This window comes from Paramormyrops kingsleyae, chromosome 4 (genome assembly GCF_048594095.1).
Source record: "Paramormyrops kingsleyae isolate MSU_618 chromosome 4, PKINGS_0.4, whole genome shotgun sequence".
In the NCBI taxonomy this organism is placed as follows: Eukaryota; Metazoa; Chordata; class Actinopteri; order Osteoglossiformes; family Mormyridae; genus Paramormyrops; species Paramormyrops kingsleyae.
Genome location: NC_132800.1, coordinates 15,609,910 through 15,633,053, shown reverse-complemented (window position 1 = coordinate 15,633,053; position 23,144 = coordinate 15,609,910). Strand labels below are relative to the sequence as shown.

The 23,144-nt window shown below is 40.8% G+C and overlaps 1 protein-coding gene across 3 annotated transcripts in view; it reads right to left on the bottom strand.

Moving 5' to 3' along the window:
* tox (thymocyte selection-associated high mobility group box) overlaps positions 1–23,144 on the bottom strand; it is a 75,888-nt gene that overhangs the window by 47,690 nt on the left and 5,054 nt on the right. For 2 of the 3 annotated variants that reach the window (XM_023818259.2, XM_023818260.2), the window contains exon 1: positions 17,786–18,265. The exons of the other annotated variant lie outside the window; for it this stretch is intronic. In XM_023818259.2, coding sequence (XP_023674027.2) covers positions 17,786–17,887 — 102 coding nt within the window. In that variant the 5' untranslated portion in view covers positions 17,888–18,265. Of the gene's footprint in view, positions 1–17,785; positions 18,266–23,144 lie in introns of those variants that run through there. 3 annotated transcript variants of the gene reach the window in all.

Sequence of the window (23,144 nt, the reverse complement as noted above, 5' to 3'; positions counted from 1 at the left end):
TATATGCCACTTTAAAAAGCCTTGTGTTCTTATTTTATAAAGTGTTACTGGAGCAGGGAAGAAAAACTGAAATCCTATTGATGTTAAATTTGCAAGTAGTTGCTAGGTAACCGTACTACATTTCATTTGAAAGCTTTCAGTCAAGATTAGAGTGCATTATGGGTCTAGGAAGGCTTCGGCTCATGGATTCAAGGTAAATATAAAAGTGTGTTAAGTTTGACCATATTTTAAAATGCGGCTAAGTTGGACACTTTTGGCTATAGAAGAACATTACTGTGTCTTTGTTTAAAATGATGCTTTTTTTCCATTTGCACAAATCCATTGAAAGGCTTCTTTTCACATATCTCATCAGGCTCTCCTTCGGACACACGCACACACACACACACTCACGGGTTTGTATTCATATCTTTGTGGGGACCATCCATTCCTTTCTCTGGGCAACACCAATAGGGAATCCTAACAATGACAACCCTAACCCCTACCCAGCCCTAACCTTAACCTTAAGTAACCAAACAAAATACAAGACTTTGTAGATTTTTTATTGCAGTCAGAGATTTTTACAAAATTGAATTTCCCCTTGTGGGGACCAAAAAAAGTGGTCTCCACAACATCAAAATAACAGGTTTTTGTTACATTATGAGGACATTTGAGACTTTCAAATGGGAGCCTTATAGAGAGTTACAGTTTTGGGATGTGTGCCTATTGTCCCAGGGGCAGATACTCAACCTAATCGCAACAGCTACTGTGTGTGTGTGTGTGTGTGTGGGGGGGGGGGGGGTGGGGGTGCTTTTTATAACATGAATGTTTTAACATGGCCTCCAAGGGCTCTGCTAGTGGGAGACGTTCGGGTTCGATCCATTAAAATATCAAGTGATAAATGAAATGATGGAGCAGGAAGATAATGATGAGGAACCCCAGATGTGGGCAGATCTAGAGTGTCGGTCGGAGTTTCTATAAATGGAAACATTCGAAAGAGAATGACATTCAAGCCAAGTCGGGGATTGGAGTTTGCGAGGTCTCTCAGAAGGTTCCTATGATCCAAAAAAGCAAAACAAAAGACCTCCCACATTTACTAAGTTCATTCTGAAAACACAATTCCCATAGGCCAAGCCAAATTAAACACAGAGACGGACTTATGACATACACCTACAATCGAAATCCTATGCTAAAAATGAGGAATTGGCCAAGAAACATAAGAGCAGAAATAGCATTAGCATGGACAGGAATACAGGTCACAAAATTGTGCGCTAACCTTTGTACTGAACTTGTGAGACCTGCCACGGTGACTTCCTGAAGTCCCAAAACTACTGTCTGGACAACTGAAACACCCTTATAACCAACCCGATCAATGTTGGCCATCTCACCAAAATGGTGCGTGTCAAGGTCTGGAATATATTAGATACTATGCTAACACTATGGTAACTCACAGTTGACATCATTTGCTTCAGTTGGGTGTGGTGACAATGTTTTGGCTAATCGATGTATATGTATTTGTAGCATCCAAAGAGCATCATGCTTGATGATCCATTTTGATGGCACAGGTCAGTTTACATGATTACGGTGAGGGAGTAAAGTGAAAGTTAGGGTTTCCACCTTCCAAACCCTGAGAGAATGAACACAGTACAGGTACGTGTCTCATAGATACAGTCCAAAGTCCTTTCTGCAGGAAGACGAACAGCTACAGGAGTCCAGTATGCAAAGTAAGAGACTCCCATCTTTGACTGCCTTCAGTAATACACACTCCGGTGTGTGAGTCTTCTGTTCTACTGTTAGAACATCAATTTTCCAATCACCGAATGAACAGACTAGACCTTTGGGGTAACTTTACGGAAACCCATACCGAGGGCAGGACCCTTTTCACACTGACATACTTAGCAGACATTTTGATCCAAAGTAAGCAGGATCAGACAGTCCCTAGAGCAATTGGAGGGGATTAAGGGCCCCGCTCAAGGGCCCAACTGGGAAATCGTGCTACAGACCCTGGGAGGTGAACTCACTGAATCATACACCGCCATGTTTTCGCTTTACATTATTGTCCAGAAAACAGAAAATACAATGTCACAGAAATTGCCATTCATAATGGAGAAAATGCCATTAATGGAGACCAAATGTCAGACCAGCTCTACTGCAAATCCTGTTCAAGGGTCCTGAGCGAAAATCCTAAAATCATTATAGCACACCTGCTACTGAAAACTCCCCAATTACGCTACTGGCCACTTCCCCTCCAGCAGAAGCTGTAACATTAATCTTTCAGCTCAAGCTTTGTTTCAGCGTTTTGTTTTCCTTTCATTATGTTGAGTATGGTGACCTAGGAAAAAAAAAAGCAAAACAGCTTGAAAAATGACCTCTCACTTTATCCAGCTGCTGCTTGTACTGACACAATGCTGCAGAATGAATCTCACTTTCCGGCTCCTAAAATATTCAGCACCCCTCTTACGGCGTACTGAAACTTGAGAATGATTCACCCCAGTGCTTGTACAACCAATTCAAAGTCATTTTTTTCTCTTTGTGAGTGTGTAGCATTATTCTTCAAGGTTGCGTAACAGGGATAATAATAACGCCATTCTGCTGTGATGTTTCTAGCCCTCTGTCTCCTAGTGGATCTGCACCTTCTCGAGTCTCAGTGATTGTGTCAGCCTCTCACATTCAGGAGCAGAATCCTACCTTTTCCCAGGCTGATGTGTGTGTCTCTGTGAGTAGGGTACCATATGCCCGTGATCAGAAGGTTGCTAGTTTAAATCTCACACTTGGCAGAGTTGCTACACCTTTAACCCCCTTAAAAATGCACCAGGGGGCTGGATAAATGGCTGATCTCACGCTCAGACCCTAAGCTTCACTCTCACCTCTACGTGTGTGTATGTCTTAAAAAGAAGAGCATGATGGGATATGTGGAAAAATTAACACTTTCCAGTGTAATTGATCAAAGGGCGAATAAAGCTGGATTACTTGCTAAAACTCAACAGCTCAAATCGGACAGTTGTTTTAAATGATGCCTGGGACCCACGAATCAACATAATTGTAATAATCTGTTCTTTCAGACAGCAGTTCGGGGGGGGGGGGGGGGTATTCAGGATGATTCATGGGTGCATAAATAGGAGAAATACGGTAAGACCTAGGATGAGAAAAAATAAACTGAAATGCAGAGAGAGGAGTGCAGAAAACCCAGTGTGCTGCAGGGAGGAAGCGGCGATGTTAATTCTGCGGCCTTTTGCACAAATGCAGTCTGTCAGGCTCACTCCATTTGATGTTAATGGTATATTATTATATCTGAATACACGCTGGGGACACTTTGGGAGAACAGATAAAATGGACTGTGTACATACAGTCCCCCACTAAATGTTTCAGACTCAGTAGTCTCCTTTTCTAAGAAAAACAAAGGCCACAGTATAAATAAAGTAAAATAAAAAGGCCATTTTAATGGTAATTTAGATCAAGTTACATGCCTAGTATTCCAGAGATGGGGCCCCTCCAAGGGGGTTGACTCACTAGCTAGAGGGAACCGCAGTGCTTTGTAATTATTTCTCCTACAAACGGCCGTTTATGGCCCGGCCATATTTAATCTCGCAGAATAACATTCACTAAAAGCAAACATGCGTAGCTATATAACGATGCCTGAAATGAAAAGTATGACTCAGAATTGATGCCGAACATAATGAGGAAGTTTTTAGGACTTTGTTGTTTAAAGAATAAATTTGATTGAGAGTCACCATCAGACTATAATAGGGATTCAGACTATTCAGTTTAACATCTGGCATTCAGCATAGCAGAACCCCACAATCCAAAAATACCAAGTTGTCGAGCACCGTGCAAAAGTCTCAGGGAGTCAAAGGCAGATCCAGCTGTTTATCTGAGGAGTGCTTAGTAAGTATTGCTTAGAAAAAAGGTACAATTTAACACTCTAATATATGCAAATAAACAGAAGTATAATAAAAAATGAAGAGTTTCTTCCATTCTCCAAAAAGTCACTGATATCTCGCTGGATGGTTAGATGAACGCCGCTTCCGTTCCCAAACCTCTCCTCAGTGGCACCCCAGCCATTCCATGTATTTGTTACATTTCACCACTTCCTCAATTAATTAACTTAATCCGTTATTTGTTAGTCAAACAGGCTAAGTTAGTGGCCAACAAATACACGGGCATATTGGATGGTTACTGCAAATACTGGGGTGATTTCAAGAGTGGTTTTGAAACAGCTAAGCTGACACATCTTGACAGAGAAAAAATCACAGCTTCAGAGCGACATAAAGATGATTTAAACACAATTTCCTTCAGCTGCCTGAGACTTTTGCACAGTGCTGTACATCTATAATGCAGTGTCTGTAATGCAAAAGTATTTATACCGCTCAGTGGGCTAAGCCTGTGTGCCTGTGATCAGAGGGTCGCTGGTTCGAACCCAGCTTTGGCACGTCTGCGGGTCCTTCAGCAAGGCCCTTAACCCCCAGCTCCCTGGGCACCACAACAAGTGGCTGCCCTTTGCACCCAGCTTACTCTTACCTACAAAGAGCAAGATGAGGGAGGCATAAAGAGAATTTCCGTACGGGGATCAATGAAGTATCAATTATTATTATTAACATTAAAACCAGCTGCCTAATATTGTGTGGGTTCCTCTCGTGCCACCATAACAGCTCTGACCCTTCAAGCCATGGACTCCACAAGACCTCTGAAGGTGTCCTGTGGTATCTGGCACCAAGATGTTAGCAGCAGATCCTTTAAGTCGTGTAAGTTGTGAGGTGGGGCGTCCGTGGTTCGGACTAGTTTGTCCAGCACATCCCACAAGTTTGAGACCAAGTCAATACCTTGTGCTGTTTTTCATGTTCCTCAATCCAATTTTTCCAGTGTGGCAGGGCGCATTATCCCGCTGAAAGAGGTCACTGCCATCGGGGAATACCGTTGCCATGAAGGGGTGTACCTGGTCTGCAACATTGTTTATGTTGGTGGCATATGTCAAAGTCACATCCACACGAATGTCAGGACCCAAGGTTTCCCAGCAGAACATTGCCCTTGTCAAAGTCGCTCAGATCCTTACTCTTGCCCATTTTACCCACTTCCTACACATCAGCTTCAAATACTGGCTGTTCACTTAGTATTATATATATAAAATACCACCTATGACAGGTGCCATTTTAAGAAGATAATCAATGTTATTCATTTCACCTGTCGGTGGTTTTAATGTTATGGCTGATTAGTGTATATCTTAAGTTCTTTCTATTCCTGCAAGATAAAACCACAAAGAACTGGCCTTAGACTTTCAGGCTGGACATTCAATAATAATGAGCCAGTGTTCAGACGGAATTCACGTGTTCCTTTAGTCTGTGAGTAAAAACACAGCTCGAAATGCTAAGCTTCCTGTCCGCCAACATCGAGTTCATTAAGAGGCGTGGCGACTGTTGATACACAACCTTCGTCAAGCTGATTTCACCCACTGAAAGATCTCCCCTTTTGTATCCTACGGCAGTGAACCCTTACAGCATTTAACCTGTATTTGCTCAGAAAAACTACGTATCATATTTAACCGACGATTACATCAGAGCGGCGCAAAACAAACAACATTTATTGCGACATGAGGCTCAAGGGCGAGTCTCTTTTGTTTGACTTGTTTGCAGATAATGGTGCCCCTGCAGCTGTCCCTGGTTTGCACCCTATATTTATACCTCTCCAGTTATTTAGTCTCCTGTTTACTCGGTGCAAAGTGTACAAACACCAACGGATCCATTACGGCAGACTGATCTGGAATCTGTTCGGACATAATGTTCTGTCAGCCTTGGGCTGGGCGGTAAGACCACCTGAACAGATAGAAAATTAAGTGTTAAACAAACCAGACATTACAAGCTGCAATCAAATTCTGCGTATGCAGGCATTCATTGGGTTTGTGCTTAAGTCAAATCCATCTTTCCATTTTCAAACCACTTATCTTGGTCAGGATCACAAAGATATAGTTAAAGTGAGTGCTAAATAATAATCAATCCATACATTTTCTACACCCGCTTGTCCTATGCAGGGTCAGGGGGGGTTCTAGACCCTATCCTAGAAGCTACGAGGGCAAGGCAGGGAACAACCCAGGATGGGGCACCAACCCACTGCAGATAATAATAATAATAATAATAATAATAATGGTGACAGTTGGAGCTGTTTGAACATATACAAGCAACTTCAAAGACTGGAAATGGAAAATTTTAATTTAATGTACCTATATAAGAAACTTTTATGTTGTAAATATATCATAACACTAGTATCCGTCCGTTGATGGAGCGGGTTTTGGAACATGGCCAAAGTCTATGGCTTTATATTAGTTATTGTGACAGCTTTAAAAAAAAAAAAAACAATACATTTTGGACTGATGGCAGGGTGACAAAAAAGAGAAGAAAAAGCACCAAGAAAAGACGAAACGAAGCAAATCTAGAGCAAACAATGATGTGCAGGGTAGATGTGGTTTTCCTTCCTGAAATAACAATCGCGCATCGAGCGGGCGGGGCACATTTCGCGGGCGTGGTGTTTAGGGGGCGATTCGCGGGTAAAAGCTGTAAAACCGTTTATTAGCTCTGCTGTGTGTCAGATAAGAGCCGCTTATGAAACTTCATCGTAATAACCGGTTTATGATGTTCATTCCCGATCAAACGCTTGAACATAACAAAAACATTTTAAGTCGGACAAAAAAAGAAAAACAAGCGAAATTCGTCCTGCTTTATGTCGAGATGTTCTATCCGTGATCTCTCCTGCAGATCTAGGGGTGCAGAGAAATCACCTATTACCCATCACCTCCGTGTGGGCGAAACGCAATTACGTGTCAGGTTTTTGGTTTCAGCCATCAATTAGTAAAAGTGTTTTTTTTCTAGTGCCACAACTGAATCAGATTCACATGAAAAACTTCTGGAAGGAGCCCGTCTGCCTGATCTGTCAGGTGTTCACAGAAAGCCTGCTGTCGCACGGTTCCTCACCGCAAACCTGACACCAGCAGTAGGGTCTGGAAACTATAAGAACTGGTACAGTAGGTGTCACTTCATCTTCAGCTAGCAGATAAAAGAATGAGTCACAGGCTATTGATTAAGGCTAATCCTACAGAAGAAGCGGGTTTAGAGAGTCAGAGAGATGGGGAAGGCATGTGTGTGCCTGTCATCGGAAGGTTGTTGGTTTGAACCCCAAGACTGGTAGATTGATGTTACAACTGGGCCCTTCAGTAAGGCCCTTGACCCCTCACTCGTACCTCACTTTGGCGGCCTCCTAGAGTGCCAACTTCTGAGGGGGCACCGACTTGCCACCTAATTTCATGTTGCCTTGGACAGGGGCGCCAGTTCTGATGCTTGCCTGGGGTCCAACATGAGCTCGGACCGGTACCGGACAAAAGCATCGGCCAAATAAGTACGTTTTCAAATGAAAGTATTTACAGACCTCTGAACCAGGATCCAGTCCACTTACCCTTTACAATCATTTGCATTCAGGCACGAAAGATACATTAAAATCCTGCTTACTTGAAGACACACTGTGGTGCAGTTGGTAATAGGTGGTTTACTCTTAGCCCAAATATATACCACTGAAATTGCCTCCTGCCTTCTTAAAAGACCTTTATGTGCAAATGATTTCAATATGTTTGTACTGAGATTAAACCAAACAATTAAGGCATGTTGAATTTCCTTCGCCATCTGTTTGGATGTGTCTGTGTTTCTGCCTCAAAACGGAGATTAATCAGACAGTCATGTTTGGATCGTCACTGCAAGTGCATAGCATACTGAGATTGCTTGAATGGGTCCCAATCACAAACTCGGGCCAGCTTCTGTAAACTATCGGAGTGGGGGAACCGTTTCGTCCCACAAGCCAAAATGGCAAAAACACATGTACAGATTTCATGATCATTATGTTGAGCTACTTAATGAGTTGATCTTTGGCTTAAATTCTCCCAGACAAGATGAGCTGACAGGCAAAGATAGAGAGTTAGTTGTATAGTGGATATAATCTTATTCAAGATCAGCCAGAGCTGCGGTTATGTGCCAGATTTTAATTTATCGAGCTAACAAAAGCAGCTGTTGTCAAAATCTTTCCAACATAAGCTACATTTATCCCTGTTCTTAATAAGCATAAGGCCTATAAGAATCCAAGTGCACCCATTCCCAGGTAGGGAAAGACTTCGAAAGGAGCTGATTTTCTGCGGTTGGAATCCAGAGCGATTTTCTGAAGCTGCTGGTTTTAACCCTGTGCTGTTTCTTTAGATCCGTACGGCTTTCGCCTTTTCTGCAGGTAAAACACTGAGAAAGGAGGAGAAGTATGATGAAGACACCAACCCACGCCTCTAAGAACATGGACATCTACTGCGTGAAAATTAAGCTACAGGAATTCATCTGCTCTGCAATTTACTTCCACGCTCCAGAGTCCCACACGCCCAAAATAACGTGTCACAGTGGCTTAAAAAAAAAAACAAATCACCATTTCTTCCCAGTTTATTCTTGTCATGTAACCCTGGTGTGCTCTAAAACATACTTATCGGCTTTCCGTGAAAATCTTAGCAGTATTTATAGTGTTTGTAGTGTAGTCGGGTTCAAGCAGGAATGTATCTTACTGGCGTGCAACGTTGAGCAATGTGTTAAATCAATGAGATGGTGGAGGGTCTCCCAGGGGGTGTGTGTAAGTCAGGGTGTGCTTCTAAAATGGCCTGAAGGGGGAGCTAGTGATCTCAGCAACTAATAGGCTGCAGAGGACTGTGAATTCACGTTGCCTTAAAACATCCTATTTTTAGCTAGCAGATAGTGTGATGGTTAACCACCTTGACCTAAGAGAGCAAAGGGGTGTCCAATTGTGTCATATTTTTGAGATAGTTATTTAGACTGGATTACTGCAGTAAGACCCAGCCGTATATGATAACATGAATGAGGGTACACCTGATTTGTGCCCATTGCATCCTGGGATAGGTGTCAAGCTCCCCAGAATCCTGTACTGGATAAATGATGTACGGATGAATGAACAACTTGTATCTTATGTCGTTGGATAAGATGGTGTTTAAATCGGCAAAATGCTAAGAGGATGATTAATTGGCACCCTACAAATTTCTAACCACCTATAATTTTCTTAAAATAAGTACCCACCCCTATATTCAAATAAAATCTCAGCTGCTGTAATTTCAGGCTTTCAAATCCATGGAGTTTAATAACTTGGTTCCCAAGCCGAAGTTTCTGGTGAATTTTCTCTAAAAGTACCCTTAACCATGTACAACGTTTGGGTAAAATTGACGCGCAGCTACCAGATGACATGGTGTAATTAACAAAACCACAGTTATATTAATTAGCTAGAGCACGAGGGCAATATAACGCATACATAGAGAAGCACTACACATTCAAGACAACTTAAAGCCGGCATTTTTTAAGCTGTGTCAGAGTTCAGACTTTCAAAATTTGCCTCACGAAAAAAGTGACATCCGAATAGCACAAAGCTCATGTATGTCAGGGTGGACCTGACACTGGGATGTACTGTATGTCATAATACAAGCCAGTCAGAAAAATAGCAGATCCAGAATCTGTGATATTGTCATCTGACACGTGGGCAAATCAAACATCTCAAACAGGTGCCAAGAACAGTCTTTTTCCCCCAGAAAAAGTGATAATGCACAATGGCTTTTCATACCACTAAGTGGAATTTGACCAAACCCAAATTTATAAAATCATAATATTCAATATCCTTACTGTGTGCGTGGATGTATAATCTCACCAACTGTTTTATTAATGGACATTAACATTCATGAAATAACGCACTGCAGTGGTAATGCTTATCTGAATCGGCCACCATTCATATGAACATCTATTTGACATTTCCATCACGTCCCTCTAAACTGCATTTAAACCCTGATAAATTTGGGAGTCACTGGCCGGACCAATTGTTTGGGTTTAAAATGCACTAATTACTCCAAACGCTGAGTATAAAGGTCACCGTAATTACATTGTTTCCCCAGTGCTTCAAGATGCATACATGAATTCCATACATGCGCGGTTTTCGAAGACCATGCTGTTCTTGGTGGTGTTATTTCTGACTGGTGACCGCCTCTGACCCTCCAGCCATTGGGTTGAAATACTGACTCAGAGATAAACAGCTAGCATATCATAAAGGCCACAGACATCTGGAATGTAAGAAACAACACATACAGCATTTAGCAACAGACCTTTCATTTTGACTTATGATGTTCTGTTTGGCAAGATGCTGATTGGGATCTAAAGATCTGAAGAGAAACTAAGAGCATTGTTGTCTACCCTAAAATGTGCTCTTAGATATGATAGGTGATTTGATGAATCACACTGGAGCAAATCCCAGTTGTTCTGTGATTCATGGCAAACAGAATTTCATCTGAATTGTGCTTGAATCCGCTTGTCTATTATATCCTGCTTAACTTGACTCGGCATCAGTGTAGGTTATCAAAACGGCATAAACTCGCAGAAAAAATATGGGTATCAGGGTGCGCAAATCCTTTGCAAAATTCTGTCGTTAAGTTTTATAGACAGAACATCTGGGATATCAGTATGAGGTTATATAAATACTCAGGAGGGAAATCTGGGACTTTCTTATGGATGTAAACACACGAGACATGATGACAGGGTCACCTTTTCAAACCCTAACCCCAGACTCAGAGGGCCACCCTAACCTGCCATTCTCATATAATTAAACACATCTCTGGCTAAGACACATGCCACACATTTCACATATCGCCTTGTCGGCATGAAAACAAACTAAAAGACATGGTTTCCTGTCTCGTTTAAAAGTGCACTTTGGGTCGTAATATAAAAAAAATGTGTCAGGAAAGTCCAGCAAGCTGTGATGTCTTGAAGGCCTGTCAACTGGGACGCCGATTCTTTTACCCAGCAGAGTACTTTGATCCAAGAACCTGAAGTTATAATTCAGTATCAAAGTAGATACATCACACAAGTCGTATAACTTATAAAATGCTTTTGGAGGTTTTTGTCTTTGTCGCACCATACTTGAAGAAAGGGGAAAGAATAAATAACTGTTCTATGACTGATAGTAGATCCTGGAACGCCACAGGAAGACAAAACAAGATGTCAGTGAGAGAATAACATTTCACCCGTCGAGGATTATTTAAATGGAAACAAAGGCCGTGCATTTCTCAAGAGAAACCATTACTAAATCAGAAGCAGAGCTGCCCGTTTTAGATCGCCTCAAAAAGCTGTCGAAGTAGAAAAATCTGTCGACAGGTTGACGTTATCACTTTTAGAGGTTTTCTTCCACCACAGATTGAGATTTTTGCCTGTGGAAAAAAACACTAAACTCTCATCTTTCCTTTGAAGGGGAAATCTAGCAAAAAAAACTGCATATTCCCACACTGTTATTAGAATTGACACCAATTATCACTTTCCTCTGTATAAGAAGTCCTAAAGAGGTTTTTTAAAATACCGCACTGTACCATCTCAGACGATTATACACCACTGGTTTGTCAATACAAACACAATCATTTTAACAAAAATTAGACTCAAAATAACACTCATGGTGGATTATTAATAAAAAAAAAAAAAGAAAGCAAAAGCCATCTGAGTTTGAACTTGATTGCAAATTTGATTTTATGAATAATTAACACAATAAGAATTTTTATATTTTGTTTCAGGGGTTGTGAGGGACACCTAATTATGGCCAGTTAGCACTTTGCAGTTATTTAATGTTGAGTAATGTTATCTTTTCGTGGCGCTAAATGATTCATGAGAAACCAGTGATTATACAAGATGGAAATGACTGGGGGGACGGTTGCCCTCGACCCATAAATTATAGGACACACTAATTGACACAGACAAGCAGGCATCGAAGTAGCGGTTTTTGTTGTCAGTGGCAAAAAAGCCAAGGGCCAGCACTGGGTCCCATGTGAATGTGATGAAATTTTCATTAGGGTGTGTATGGAATGCAATTATGAAGACATGATATCTGACTCGAGCAGAATTCCTGTTTTAGCTCAGCCGGGGTTAAGTCAAATGACATGTATCCCTTTAAAATGTCAACTTTTTGCTACGTGCCCATTTTTTTTACGAAATAGCTAGCAACTATACAGAGGCCTAAACCTTCCTCACGTTTGACGACTACCTCAGCATCGGAAAATGTTTGCTTTAGAGAAGCTTGCTCCATGACTGCTATCGTTCTTAACCCTCTGTAAAGAAACCTGCCCAGTGCTCAGACAATGATCTGATTCAGTATGACGCTGATTAACCCCCCAGGCATGCTTCTGCTCGCCAATAAAAAGACCAGCAAATACATCCAAACCACACCTCAATAAGGAAACACATACCCATATAGGAAACATCTTAGGCCAACAATACTGCCCGTGTTCAATAGCACAAATAAAAATATTAGCTTAGACTCTATAACTGGAAATTAAATAATTTCAATAAAATTACTGCTGGCAACAGTTAGCTTGCTTTTTCAGTCAATTGAATTAGATATGAACATGTTAAGTGAGTAAATTATATAAAGCTGTACTGTAGGCCTGTTGTAAATTGTAGTTATTACATTTATTAATTTAGCAGATGCTTCCATCAAAAATGATATACAATTGAGAAAGCACAGTCAGACTCTGGAGCAACAGGAATTAAGAGAAGTCAGTAGCTCAGTGTTGATGGTTACTCTGCTGGCACTGGGATTTGAACTGGTGACCCTGCAGCCACAGGCACCGAGTGTTGAGCCACAGAGCCACACATGACCCCGTGCTTTTTGTCTGCAGTTTTAATGTGTCCCTCAATGTGGCAGGTGATTTACCAAGACATTACGGTAACCTAATGCGATTCACATGCTTGTCCTTTAAGCAATTCAGTGGGTGGTGCCTGTTAGCTTGGTGCTGCCCTCCCAGCAATAATCACAATCATAATAATCATAATAATGATTTGTCCACATCTATTGTTATTACGTTTTTTTAGAGGCAGGCTATTTTCATAAGAAAGCAATTGCAAGTCCCACCCCAAAGTACCGAACTACCAAAAATGTACCCCAGCTGGTTTGGTATTTTAGGTACTGGAAATTTTGGTACTGGTAATCGACTGGAAGTCAGTGGAAAAGGGAAAGTACCGTTCCAAAAGTATGCTACCTGTTGCAGTGGAAAAGCCCCCTAAAGGGCGGGGAGCAGGGGGGGAAACACTGGAAAACAAGGTCGTTATGATGTTGAAAACCATAAAGAACACCAGCCAGATGTTTTTACTCAAGGCAAACGATGCTGGACCACCTTCTGCGAAGGAGTTAAGCAGAGTTGTAGCTAACGGTAAGGGAAGGCCACCTGACATGGCCAACACCTTCCACATCATTCCGTGGAAGGTATCTGCAGTGTTCGATTCAGTAGTGTTCCCTGTTTATCGTGTGTTGGTTTGCCACACAGCATGACTTCATAATCAGTAACACACAGCTGCTAAGTGGACACAAGTCTCTATTATCAATTATGACATCATTTGGACCTTGAAGAAAAACTGGCAAGTAGAACTTGCTGATTGCAACAACCACAAAGTTCGGGTTGGCCCCGGTGACTGGAATATTATCCCATTAACTTTAATAACTTCAAGCCTCCGCACTCCATCGAGACCGCCATGTTGTGCAGAAGTCATTAGTCTGAAATAAATCATTAGTTTTGATATTAACACTTCGCAGTAAACATTTTTCTGCAGATTAATAGCAGGCGATCAAACAAGCCCTCTCTGTTAATTTCTCAAAGGTAGTTTCTCCAGCTCTCCAGTCCAGACATTCAAAGCCAAATCAGTTGGAAGAATCGGCTGACATTTTTACCGCTGGCAAAACACACCCTGTCCCCTCTTTTTTCAAAATTAGTTTTTTGTTTTTTTAAAAAAAAGCAGTTTATTGACCATAACCAGATGTACAAGCTTCTTGAGAGTTAAATATTAACTATTCAGTTAAGGCGTGCATCTGTTGAATTTCCTTGTACCTGTATGTATGTCCTCTTGCTTGACATTCAAGTTAGTCATGGTATAGTGATTGTAACAAATTAATGAGCTATAAAAGCTCATTCTGATGGGGCCTTTTGTATTACAGAACATAGCGTCCATTTAAGCTGCATGGATGCAATCATATGTCCACCAAACACTTAAAACACACAATGCAAAATATGAAAGTGAAGTAAATTTTCCTTGATAACATGAATAACGTGGGCAGTGTAATTTAAATTTATAAGTAAACAACATGAGTGTTCCTGACAAAATGTTACACAGTAACAGTGAAGTAAATTACATTTTAATTTATGCAAGATGTCATTCCTTACAATGACGTTAAATTGGTGGTGACAACTGCCGGCCAAAAGCTAATATTTCCAAGCTTTTGAGTAATCAAAACTGGAGAGATTAAAAACCATACACAAAATAGACTACTCAGATTTATTGAATGGAAAAGCCGTTTTTTCTTAGAGGACAACGGACAACTGATAATATCCAGGTTTCTAGTTTACCGCTGACTCACAAGAGTATCAGTTTAAAACAAACACCTACTTATCTGAAAATGTTTCTCTTCCCAGCTGTAAGAAGGAAGGCATAAACCAATTTCTTATGAATAACAGTACTGAGTGCTGATAAAGCGAACAGTTTGAATCCCCTAATTACCACGTACCGAATGGGGGTCAGTAACAAATGAACAAGCAAGGTCTCAAAATGTCACGCTGCAAGCGGACCATTGAATAATCTGACTCATGCAGCCACCTACATCTTCAGTAAAATGTTCCCTTTAGATTTGCTAAAAGTTTTCGGTCTGTACGTATCTCTGTCATATTTCCCTTGAAACCTCTCTCGGTGTTCTGACCATTTTGTTTCTATAAATCTTTCGGGACACCCGCGGAGGGCGTGCGTTTAAAAATTGGACATTCGTACTGAGAATTGTATAAGCAGCCCATTTGAAACACCGAAGACTGATATTTGGTAAACGTCACAACCAAGAATTCCCAAGCGTTAAGGGAATATAACGGCACAGAGGTCTTATATCTTGATTTTTTTCCAAAATATAACACGATGCTAATAAAGTTCTTAATTGTATAAAAACTTTTAATTGATAAATCAAGCCCCAATTTAAAGTATTAAGTAGCTGCTGGGTTCATTAAAATATATATTGTAAAAATTATAAAATGCAAAATTTTTTTTTTTTTTTAATTGGCTTATTTGCCTAAAACATAGCCGTCCCTCCCTCCTGATTAGAACACGTTGGCTTGGAAAAGTTCTGGTTTCCATGGTAACGGGAAGAGGTGAAGCCAGAAGACAGGAACAGATGACAACTCGGAATTTTAAAAGAGGTCCTTTCAGTGTCTGTCCTTTGATTGCACTGACCACGCATTGACCGGTTTAAAACAGAGAGAAGGGTTACCAGTTTGAAAAAAATGTACCTTACTGAAACAACGTTATTCTTTTAAATAAAATGTTGAAATATTTTCTACAGTAAAACAAATAAATTATAATACAAAATATTACATTTCCGATTAAGCCCTAAATGGGGTATGGTGTAAGAAGAAATTGTTTAAATTTTACGTCTTGGAATAATTATCATCAAATGATAAAGCATACCGTGAAATCTGGATTTTATCTTTAATATATTTCAGTCAAAGTAAGGTGACAAGAAAATAGTTTTGACTGGGGTTTTGTTTATTCAAAACTTACATATCTAGGAAATAACAATTGTTGTTGTTATGTCAAATTCACTAATTGTTGTTTTACGTAGGCCTAGAGTAAAAAGCAGCTGTTTAAACATAGTGAATGGCAAGTTATAATAATAATAATAATACATCTGAACTGTCAGTAAGTTGTCATTAAGCAATTAATTAATGTAAGCCCATCCGTTTTACTTGCTACTGGTGACGATTGGTAAATTAATTGTTAATTGTTTAATTATCCTGTGCACTATAAATTGTACTTAGGACACTATCCAAGTATATCATAAGTTTTAATAAATTGTTAAACGGGATTTCTACAACATGCATGGCTTCTACAACATGAATTCTCTGCTTTTTGGTCTCAACCTAAGGCAAGCAAACAGAAGTACATTATTATCTAGGTCAGCATTTTCACAAGTAAACTCATAGAATTTTTTCAGTGCTGTCTGTGACCCGTCTTGGAAAACGACCGTAAGAACAACGAACCATCGCAATCTTGCGTTTATGTCACCGAAAGTATCCCCCTTGAGTAGCGATCTCGGTGCTATAATCCAGTGCCGAGGTGTCCTGACCACATATCGGGGCAGCATCCATTTCAGCTAATTTGCTGTTTGTGCGCCCGCCCCCGTTTTCACAGAAGTCTTATCAACCCAGAATCTCACAGTTATGACCTACAAACTAGGAAAACCCAGCAGAGGCCGTGAAAGATTCACCTTACAGAAATTGAGTAGCAGGAGTCGATCGGTGTCAGATGGAACATCCAGAAACATCCACGACAGTGGGAAACTAAATAATTACGAGAAGGATGCAACTCATATTTCATCAAAAAAGTGGTCTCAGTAGTTAAAAGCTGAACGTTTACTCGTGAATCTTCTGATTAATAGTTAATTAATAATTAATATCACGATGTTTTGACCAAATACTTAATACTAAAAATATGTTAATAAATAAGCCATGCGTTACTTCAAATGGAAAAGAACATTACTTAAACCGTTACTTAAAAATGTGACGTTTAAGAATCGGGGCTTGCCGTCAAACAGCGTTCTGTAAAACATGAATCAGTGCTGGATGTAGGTATGGACAGAAGTGGACGTGGGGTCGAATGTGTGCTTTTTGTTTCTCCGCAGATCACTTACAAATGCACGAAATTACTGTAACGAAACAGCAAACTGTCTAAGCGTGTGTGTGGTTGGGGGACACTGTGATACCCAACCCCCGCCCAGGATCCCCCTCCCCCCTTAAACATCCCCATCCCCCTTAAACATACAAGGACTAACCTTACAGAACAAGACCGGCATTATTTCACAAGGAAGATAATCAGTCCATAAGCCAAGGCACCTCATACTCCTATATACAGTGCATAATGTAAAATCAACACTTTTTTTTTTAGAAACGTATATTTAATCCCCCGCAGGTGTATTTGTAATGTGTTTGATACTCATGACCACCCAGTTTCTACTAAAGAAAAATACCAAAAACGTGCATGATTTGCGACGCTACAGCTCCATCTGTGGCAACCTTTGGCAAAAAAAAAATATTCTTACTAACATTATGTGATGAAGAAAATGAATTATCCTCCTAACTTCACAGTTCATCGCAAAGCGTATTCACACAAAGCAATCCGTCACTCTCTTGTAGTATTGTAGACTGCCTTATTATGAGTTAGAATGCATCGATGCTTTCAGTTAAATGTAAAGTTGTTGTCAAACGCAGGGCTGAACTGAGATCTGCATGCGAGTGGGCTGTTCGAGGATATAGCGCACGCTACCAGAAAGTACGTACTGGAAGCCGATTTGAATAAGTATTAGTGCCAATAGTAGGGTGCCAGTGAATGTGCTTTTTTACAAACTATACAATTACAACTAAGAAATGTGATTCAAAGTCCGATTGGTCGACGTGTCATTCAGCTCATAAATAAACCACTTCAGCCTGTTTTAGATCGCGTTGTCATGCACCTCAATCACATTTTAATCTATAGAGAAGCGCGTCAGTTTTGCATAGCCTACATAACTTTACATGCTTTTGCTCGTTTTAAACATATCGGCTGCCACTTTAATTCAAACTATCCAGCAGAAGTGCATTACTCTGGCTGAAAAGTGTCATCAGACTCCACCATGAGGAAATTCAGGACTAACTTTTGTAATTATTTTTCTTACTGAGATGCAAAGAAGGAAAAGAGACGTTCGTCACCTTATTGCAATAGTAAGGGTCCAAGCGATGCGAGGGTCCCAAACAAGTCGGATCTGTGGCTGATGGAGGCTGGGGTGGAGGAGGATAAAACCTTACGTCCATTTCAGAAGAAACATCAATCAATCACCTCCTATTCAGTTCCCCTTCTTTTCTTGCAAGAGGAGTCGGCACAAAAAAGAGAGAGAAATCGGCGCGCAACTTAAAACCGAGGTATTAGTAGTGCTGAAAATTGTCTCTGCCTCACATCCGTTCGCGGTTTTGAGAAGAAAAAAATGACTTTAGATGAACCAGTACCACAAGGTTTCTGCAAATGAATGTATACCCAAGTGATGGCTTTTGCTTTTTTAGGCTTTTAGAAGGCGATCGCGGGCAGTGCAGTCGCGGAGAAGTTGTCTTTCTTTGACGGTATGAGATGTACTGGCAGTGACTGGCCCGTTCACTTAGTGAGCCAGTGTCCTATTTGCTTATGCGCTCCCAACACTGCACACAAAAGACTGCGCACGAAAGTGCGCGTATCGCCGCATTTCACATAGGGGGCGCTACTTAGACACCCTCCACATGGACTGCCCGGCTCTCTATCCGCGCTCTGCTGGCCGATTGCACATGATGCATTAAGATGAGAACATATCTCATAAAGACTGTAAATAAACAGCAAGCTCCAATGTTCCACCTAAACGTACACTAACTATGGTCTGATTATTATGGATTTCCTGTCATTGCTATTGGATGACCATTAAAATAACTTGAGAGCAGCATGTTTATAAATCGTTAATCTTTAATTTAACCGTGGAATATAAAATATTATTATTATTAGATAAAAACGCTATTAGATCAAGTAATTCGAAAGAAAGTGCAAAACTGTATTAATCGTTGACTAGTTACATTGTTTTAAATGTGTTTTATGTGACTTTTAACTTAATCTCTCTCTCTCTGTCACACACACACACACACACACACACGTGAGTGGGGACCGCTTATTCATTTCTATGGGAAAAATGCTAACGCTAACTATGACAACCTTAACCCCTATACCCAGCCCTAACCATAACCATAAGTAACCAAGCAAAATACAAGAGTTTTTGCATTTTTAGTTTTTCTATTGCAGTCACAGATCTTTATTAAACTGAGTTTAAAAAACGGGTATTCATCATATTGTGGGGACATTGTGTCCCCATAAGATAAGGTATACCCGCTCACAATCACTAAAAGACTTTAGTGGGGAAAGGTATGCCTGTATGGCTAAGCGATATTTTTGAGCTGCTCCTGTACTTTCATTTTTGGTGGGTTTATACCAACCGCAATAAAAAACAAAAGAAAACAGCAATATTGCCAGCAATAAATAATGCCACATATACGTAGCACCATAAATAAATGAGCAAACAAATTAACGGCCTCCAGCTGCTATATAAACTCGATGTAGATTTAACACCACATTAATAACAGCGTTTAGGCATTCCACTCTGATGAATGAATGTCACTGGATCCCGAGCCCGTCTTTCTGTCTTGCATATGTGCCAGAGACACGGTGATGAGTTACCGTGGCTGAGAGTAGCGCAGATCCAACAGTATGCCGGCGCCACAGCACCCCCTATAGGGCAGAAATACAACTGGATGTCGTACAGTGTCTAGGTTTACAGTTTTGCTGTCGATATTATGGCCTGATATTTGCCTAAATGTTTTCGGGTAACTAAAGCTGAAGCATCATGCTTGCATTTTGTTGATTACTGTTAACTAAACGTCCTTGACTTAGGTGTGGAATTTCTGCCTCTCATCTTTGAGACTAATATCCTGTGATAACGCTCATCTTTCATTTCCAATCTGACCTGCCATCCTGCTGTCTGTCACACAGTGGATGGAGCATTTCCCAAATAATCTGCAGTGTTCAGAGGTAGATTCACTCCTCATCCATTTATTCAGCATTATACCAGCTAACCAAACCTTCCTACTTCCTGTTTAACCGCTTTGGCCTGATTGAATTTCTCTAAATTCAAGCAGGCAAACTTATATTTAAATCTTAAACAGCAGATTCTGAACAACAGTAAAATAAGGAGGTAAGACAATATATTGAACAATTTATACTAAAATAATTTTGCAAATTTACCAAGATGTGTCTCCTGATAACTGGCTTTCAGATGGCGAGTTACGGAAGAACACTGTGTGAGTAACGCCTCAGTCCAGTCCTTTGTTTAATGAAAAGATGCTTTCTTTGGTCTTTGTACAAGTATGAGAGCAGATACATTAAATGTGTTACTTTCTGCATATCCCACCCTGCTCTCCTATTTCTTAGAGTATACGCACACATACAGAGGTGAGAGAGAGGCTCATGGCACATGGGCAGCTGCTCAGCTAGCGCTCCTGGAGTATTTTCTGAGGTGTTAAAGATCTTGTTCAAAGATTCAATGGATATATGGCTCCTCTGCTGAACATGGGATTAGAACCGACAACCTTCCGGTCACAGGCTTGACCCAGTGAACCACACACCGCTGCTGCTGACAGAATTACTGTCATCTATCAAGACTCCTGCTGCACACAATACTTCCAGGATTCTCCATCGAGATGCATGATAAGCATCCCGAACTGGAGTCTGCTAGTTTACGACCCCGACCCCCCCCCCCCCCCACCACCTTAAAAGTGTAAGGAACGCTTTATAGACAATGACTTTCCCACCTACAGTACTCAACACCCTAATGTAGCACCTACACCTGCAAATATGTAGCTACCTTCTTTGCATCCCTCAGTATTAAATCTGCACATCTGGTGTTTCACATAATTTACAGTGTCACAGTACTTTATTCCCATAGGATCATTAACGAGCCAAATGGGTGCAATAACCAGTCTGATCCAAAATCTCTGTCAAAAAGATTCACATTAGCCCTTGGATTTTCCCTTAACATTTTTTCTTTAACGATAGTTTCCATTTTTTCTTTTGTCGCTGTTATTGATTGAAATCTGCCGAGCAAGCAGACCCGTCAATCAGAATAAGGAAGTAATTTTGTAAATTTAGCTAATTTTCATGCTGACGGTGAGAGTAATTATGCTACAGAGACCCACTAAATGATAAATGAGAAACTGCTCTTGTGGTACTTTGAAGAGCCTCATTGTTTAGCATGACAATGCAGGGTAACCCTGTGACCTTGTGACCCCATGACCCCTGACCCACAGCTCCAGAAGTCTTGGTTTGAATGCAGCCCCATCTGTGTGTGTGAAGTTTTCATGCCCTCAGAGTGTTTCTTACGTCCCTAGCGAGTGTGTACCCTGAAAGAGGAAACGCCGACACAAGCAGGATTATCTCTGATTATCCCTATACATTCTGGGACAGGCACAGATTATAGCGTCCCTAACTCAGTAACCAGATGTTTGTTATATTACTTATTTCTAGCATTTATATTAATTGTTTCGTATCAGGGGCATTTCTGGGATTCGAGGTAGCAGCACAAGAGGGACTATAATTTATGCAGAATTGGTGAATGAGAGGGAGTGGGGCACTCTGGTGGCCAATCAGCTTTTAGCTGGGGTCAGTGTTCCTGTCACCCCATCCCTGTATACACCCGTATCATTTAATAAAATGCAATGCTCTCATTTATACAAGATTCCTCAATGAATGGAATTTGGGATACCGATTAATGCATCTCAATTGGAATTGGCACATGGAGGAGGGAGATAATTGGAAACTATGGAGACCAATAAGAATTTGCCATCATAGCATGTGGGTCAGTAGCACGGAAGGTTGGAGAGTACATGCAACAAGCAAAACGTGCTTAATGAATGAATCTATATAAGAGAAGTCCACGAGTAAAGACACACCTTTACAAAGCCCGTGTGGAGTCCACAGCAAAGAGAGGTGGTGAAAGAGAAGTAGTGAAAGAGAGGTAGTGAAAGAGAAGTAGTGAAAGAGAGGTAGTGAAAGAGAGGTAGTGCCTGGTAACAACACTTAGCTAGCATTTAGCTGCAAGCCTTAGTCAGCAGGACAACCATCGAGCACGAGGGGTTCTTATGAGACCTGAATGCTTCTGCAGAAACAATGAATACTGCAGTCAATAGTGGATCCCAAACGTGGAATTTGAGCAAAACTACACAGACGAATGGGATAAATTTGACATTAAGCAGATGCAGAGACTTGTAACTGTAAATGCTAACCCCCTCCTCAGGGGCCCCTCAGCCACTCCATGTACAGACACCCCTCACTTAAAGACCTACCTGCTGTATTAACGACCACCCGGACTTACGACCAGCTCGCCGACCAGTCGCTATTGTATGCTGTACAAGAAGTTTGGTTGCGGAAAGTGCAGCGCAGCATCTCAGAATAAATAAAAATGATTGCCTATATTTACAGTATGCAAACAAGTATTGTATATTAGAGTTGATTTCATGCATATACACTGTACACTATATATTACAGTATGCAGTACATTACTGTATAAACATTTATAAATATACTAAAAATGTTATAAATGGTGCAAAGGTCACATTAAAACAATATCTAAAGATGGTTTACACAAACCAACTACCAGCACAGTATGTTTGAAATATCAGTAAGGGACGGCTCCTCGCTTATCCACCGATTTCTTTAACGACCTAGTCAACAAAAATGTGGGCATATTGGGCAGTTACTGGCAGATACTGGGGTGATATAGGAGAGGTTTTGAAACGGCTAATCTGACACACTTTGACAGACATAAAATCATAGCTTTACGCCAGCATAAAGATAATTTAAACATAATTTTCTTCAGCAGCCAAAGGCTTTTGCACAGTATTGTGTACACATGCCCACAAAAATACATACCTTTACATTTATGTGTATATATGTTTATGTACTGGTCAAGACTAAATTGGGCTAAAATAGTGATGTTTTTGTTTACAAATATTTTTTTAAGAACATGAGCTACACTAAATGTTCTAACATCCTTGACAGCTAATGTCTGATTCAACTAACCTCCTGTCAGCTTTGACACCAGAACAAGAAGCTTCATCCGCATCCACTGCTCCTGAATCTAACCCAGTAATCCGGTGTTCCCCAATGTCTATGGGGACCTACGATCAAGCCCAGTTTAGGTTCTCTCCGAGCTCCCTGCCAGACAGTCCACATTTTCACTCGCTCCAAACTCCCCAAAAAACGCGGACTGTCTGTAGGTCCCCGAGGACCAGATTGGAAACACCGCTGTAATCCATAAACTCGTTCAATATCTAGTTTTCCATTTCAAACCACCTCACACATGTAAGCGGCACACAGACCTACACTAAAAAAAGGGAAACACCGGGAAATATACTTGGGATCGATGAAAAAATAAAGGCAGCTGTTTAGGGTTATGCATCTCTTGCTGGATCCTGTTCTTACAGAGTAGAAATAAACGCAGAGCTG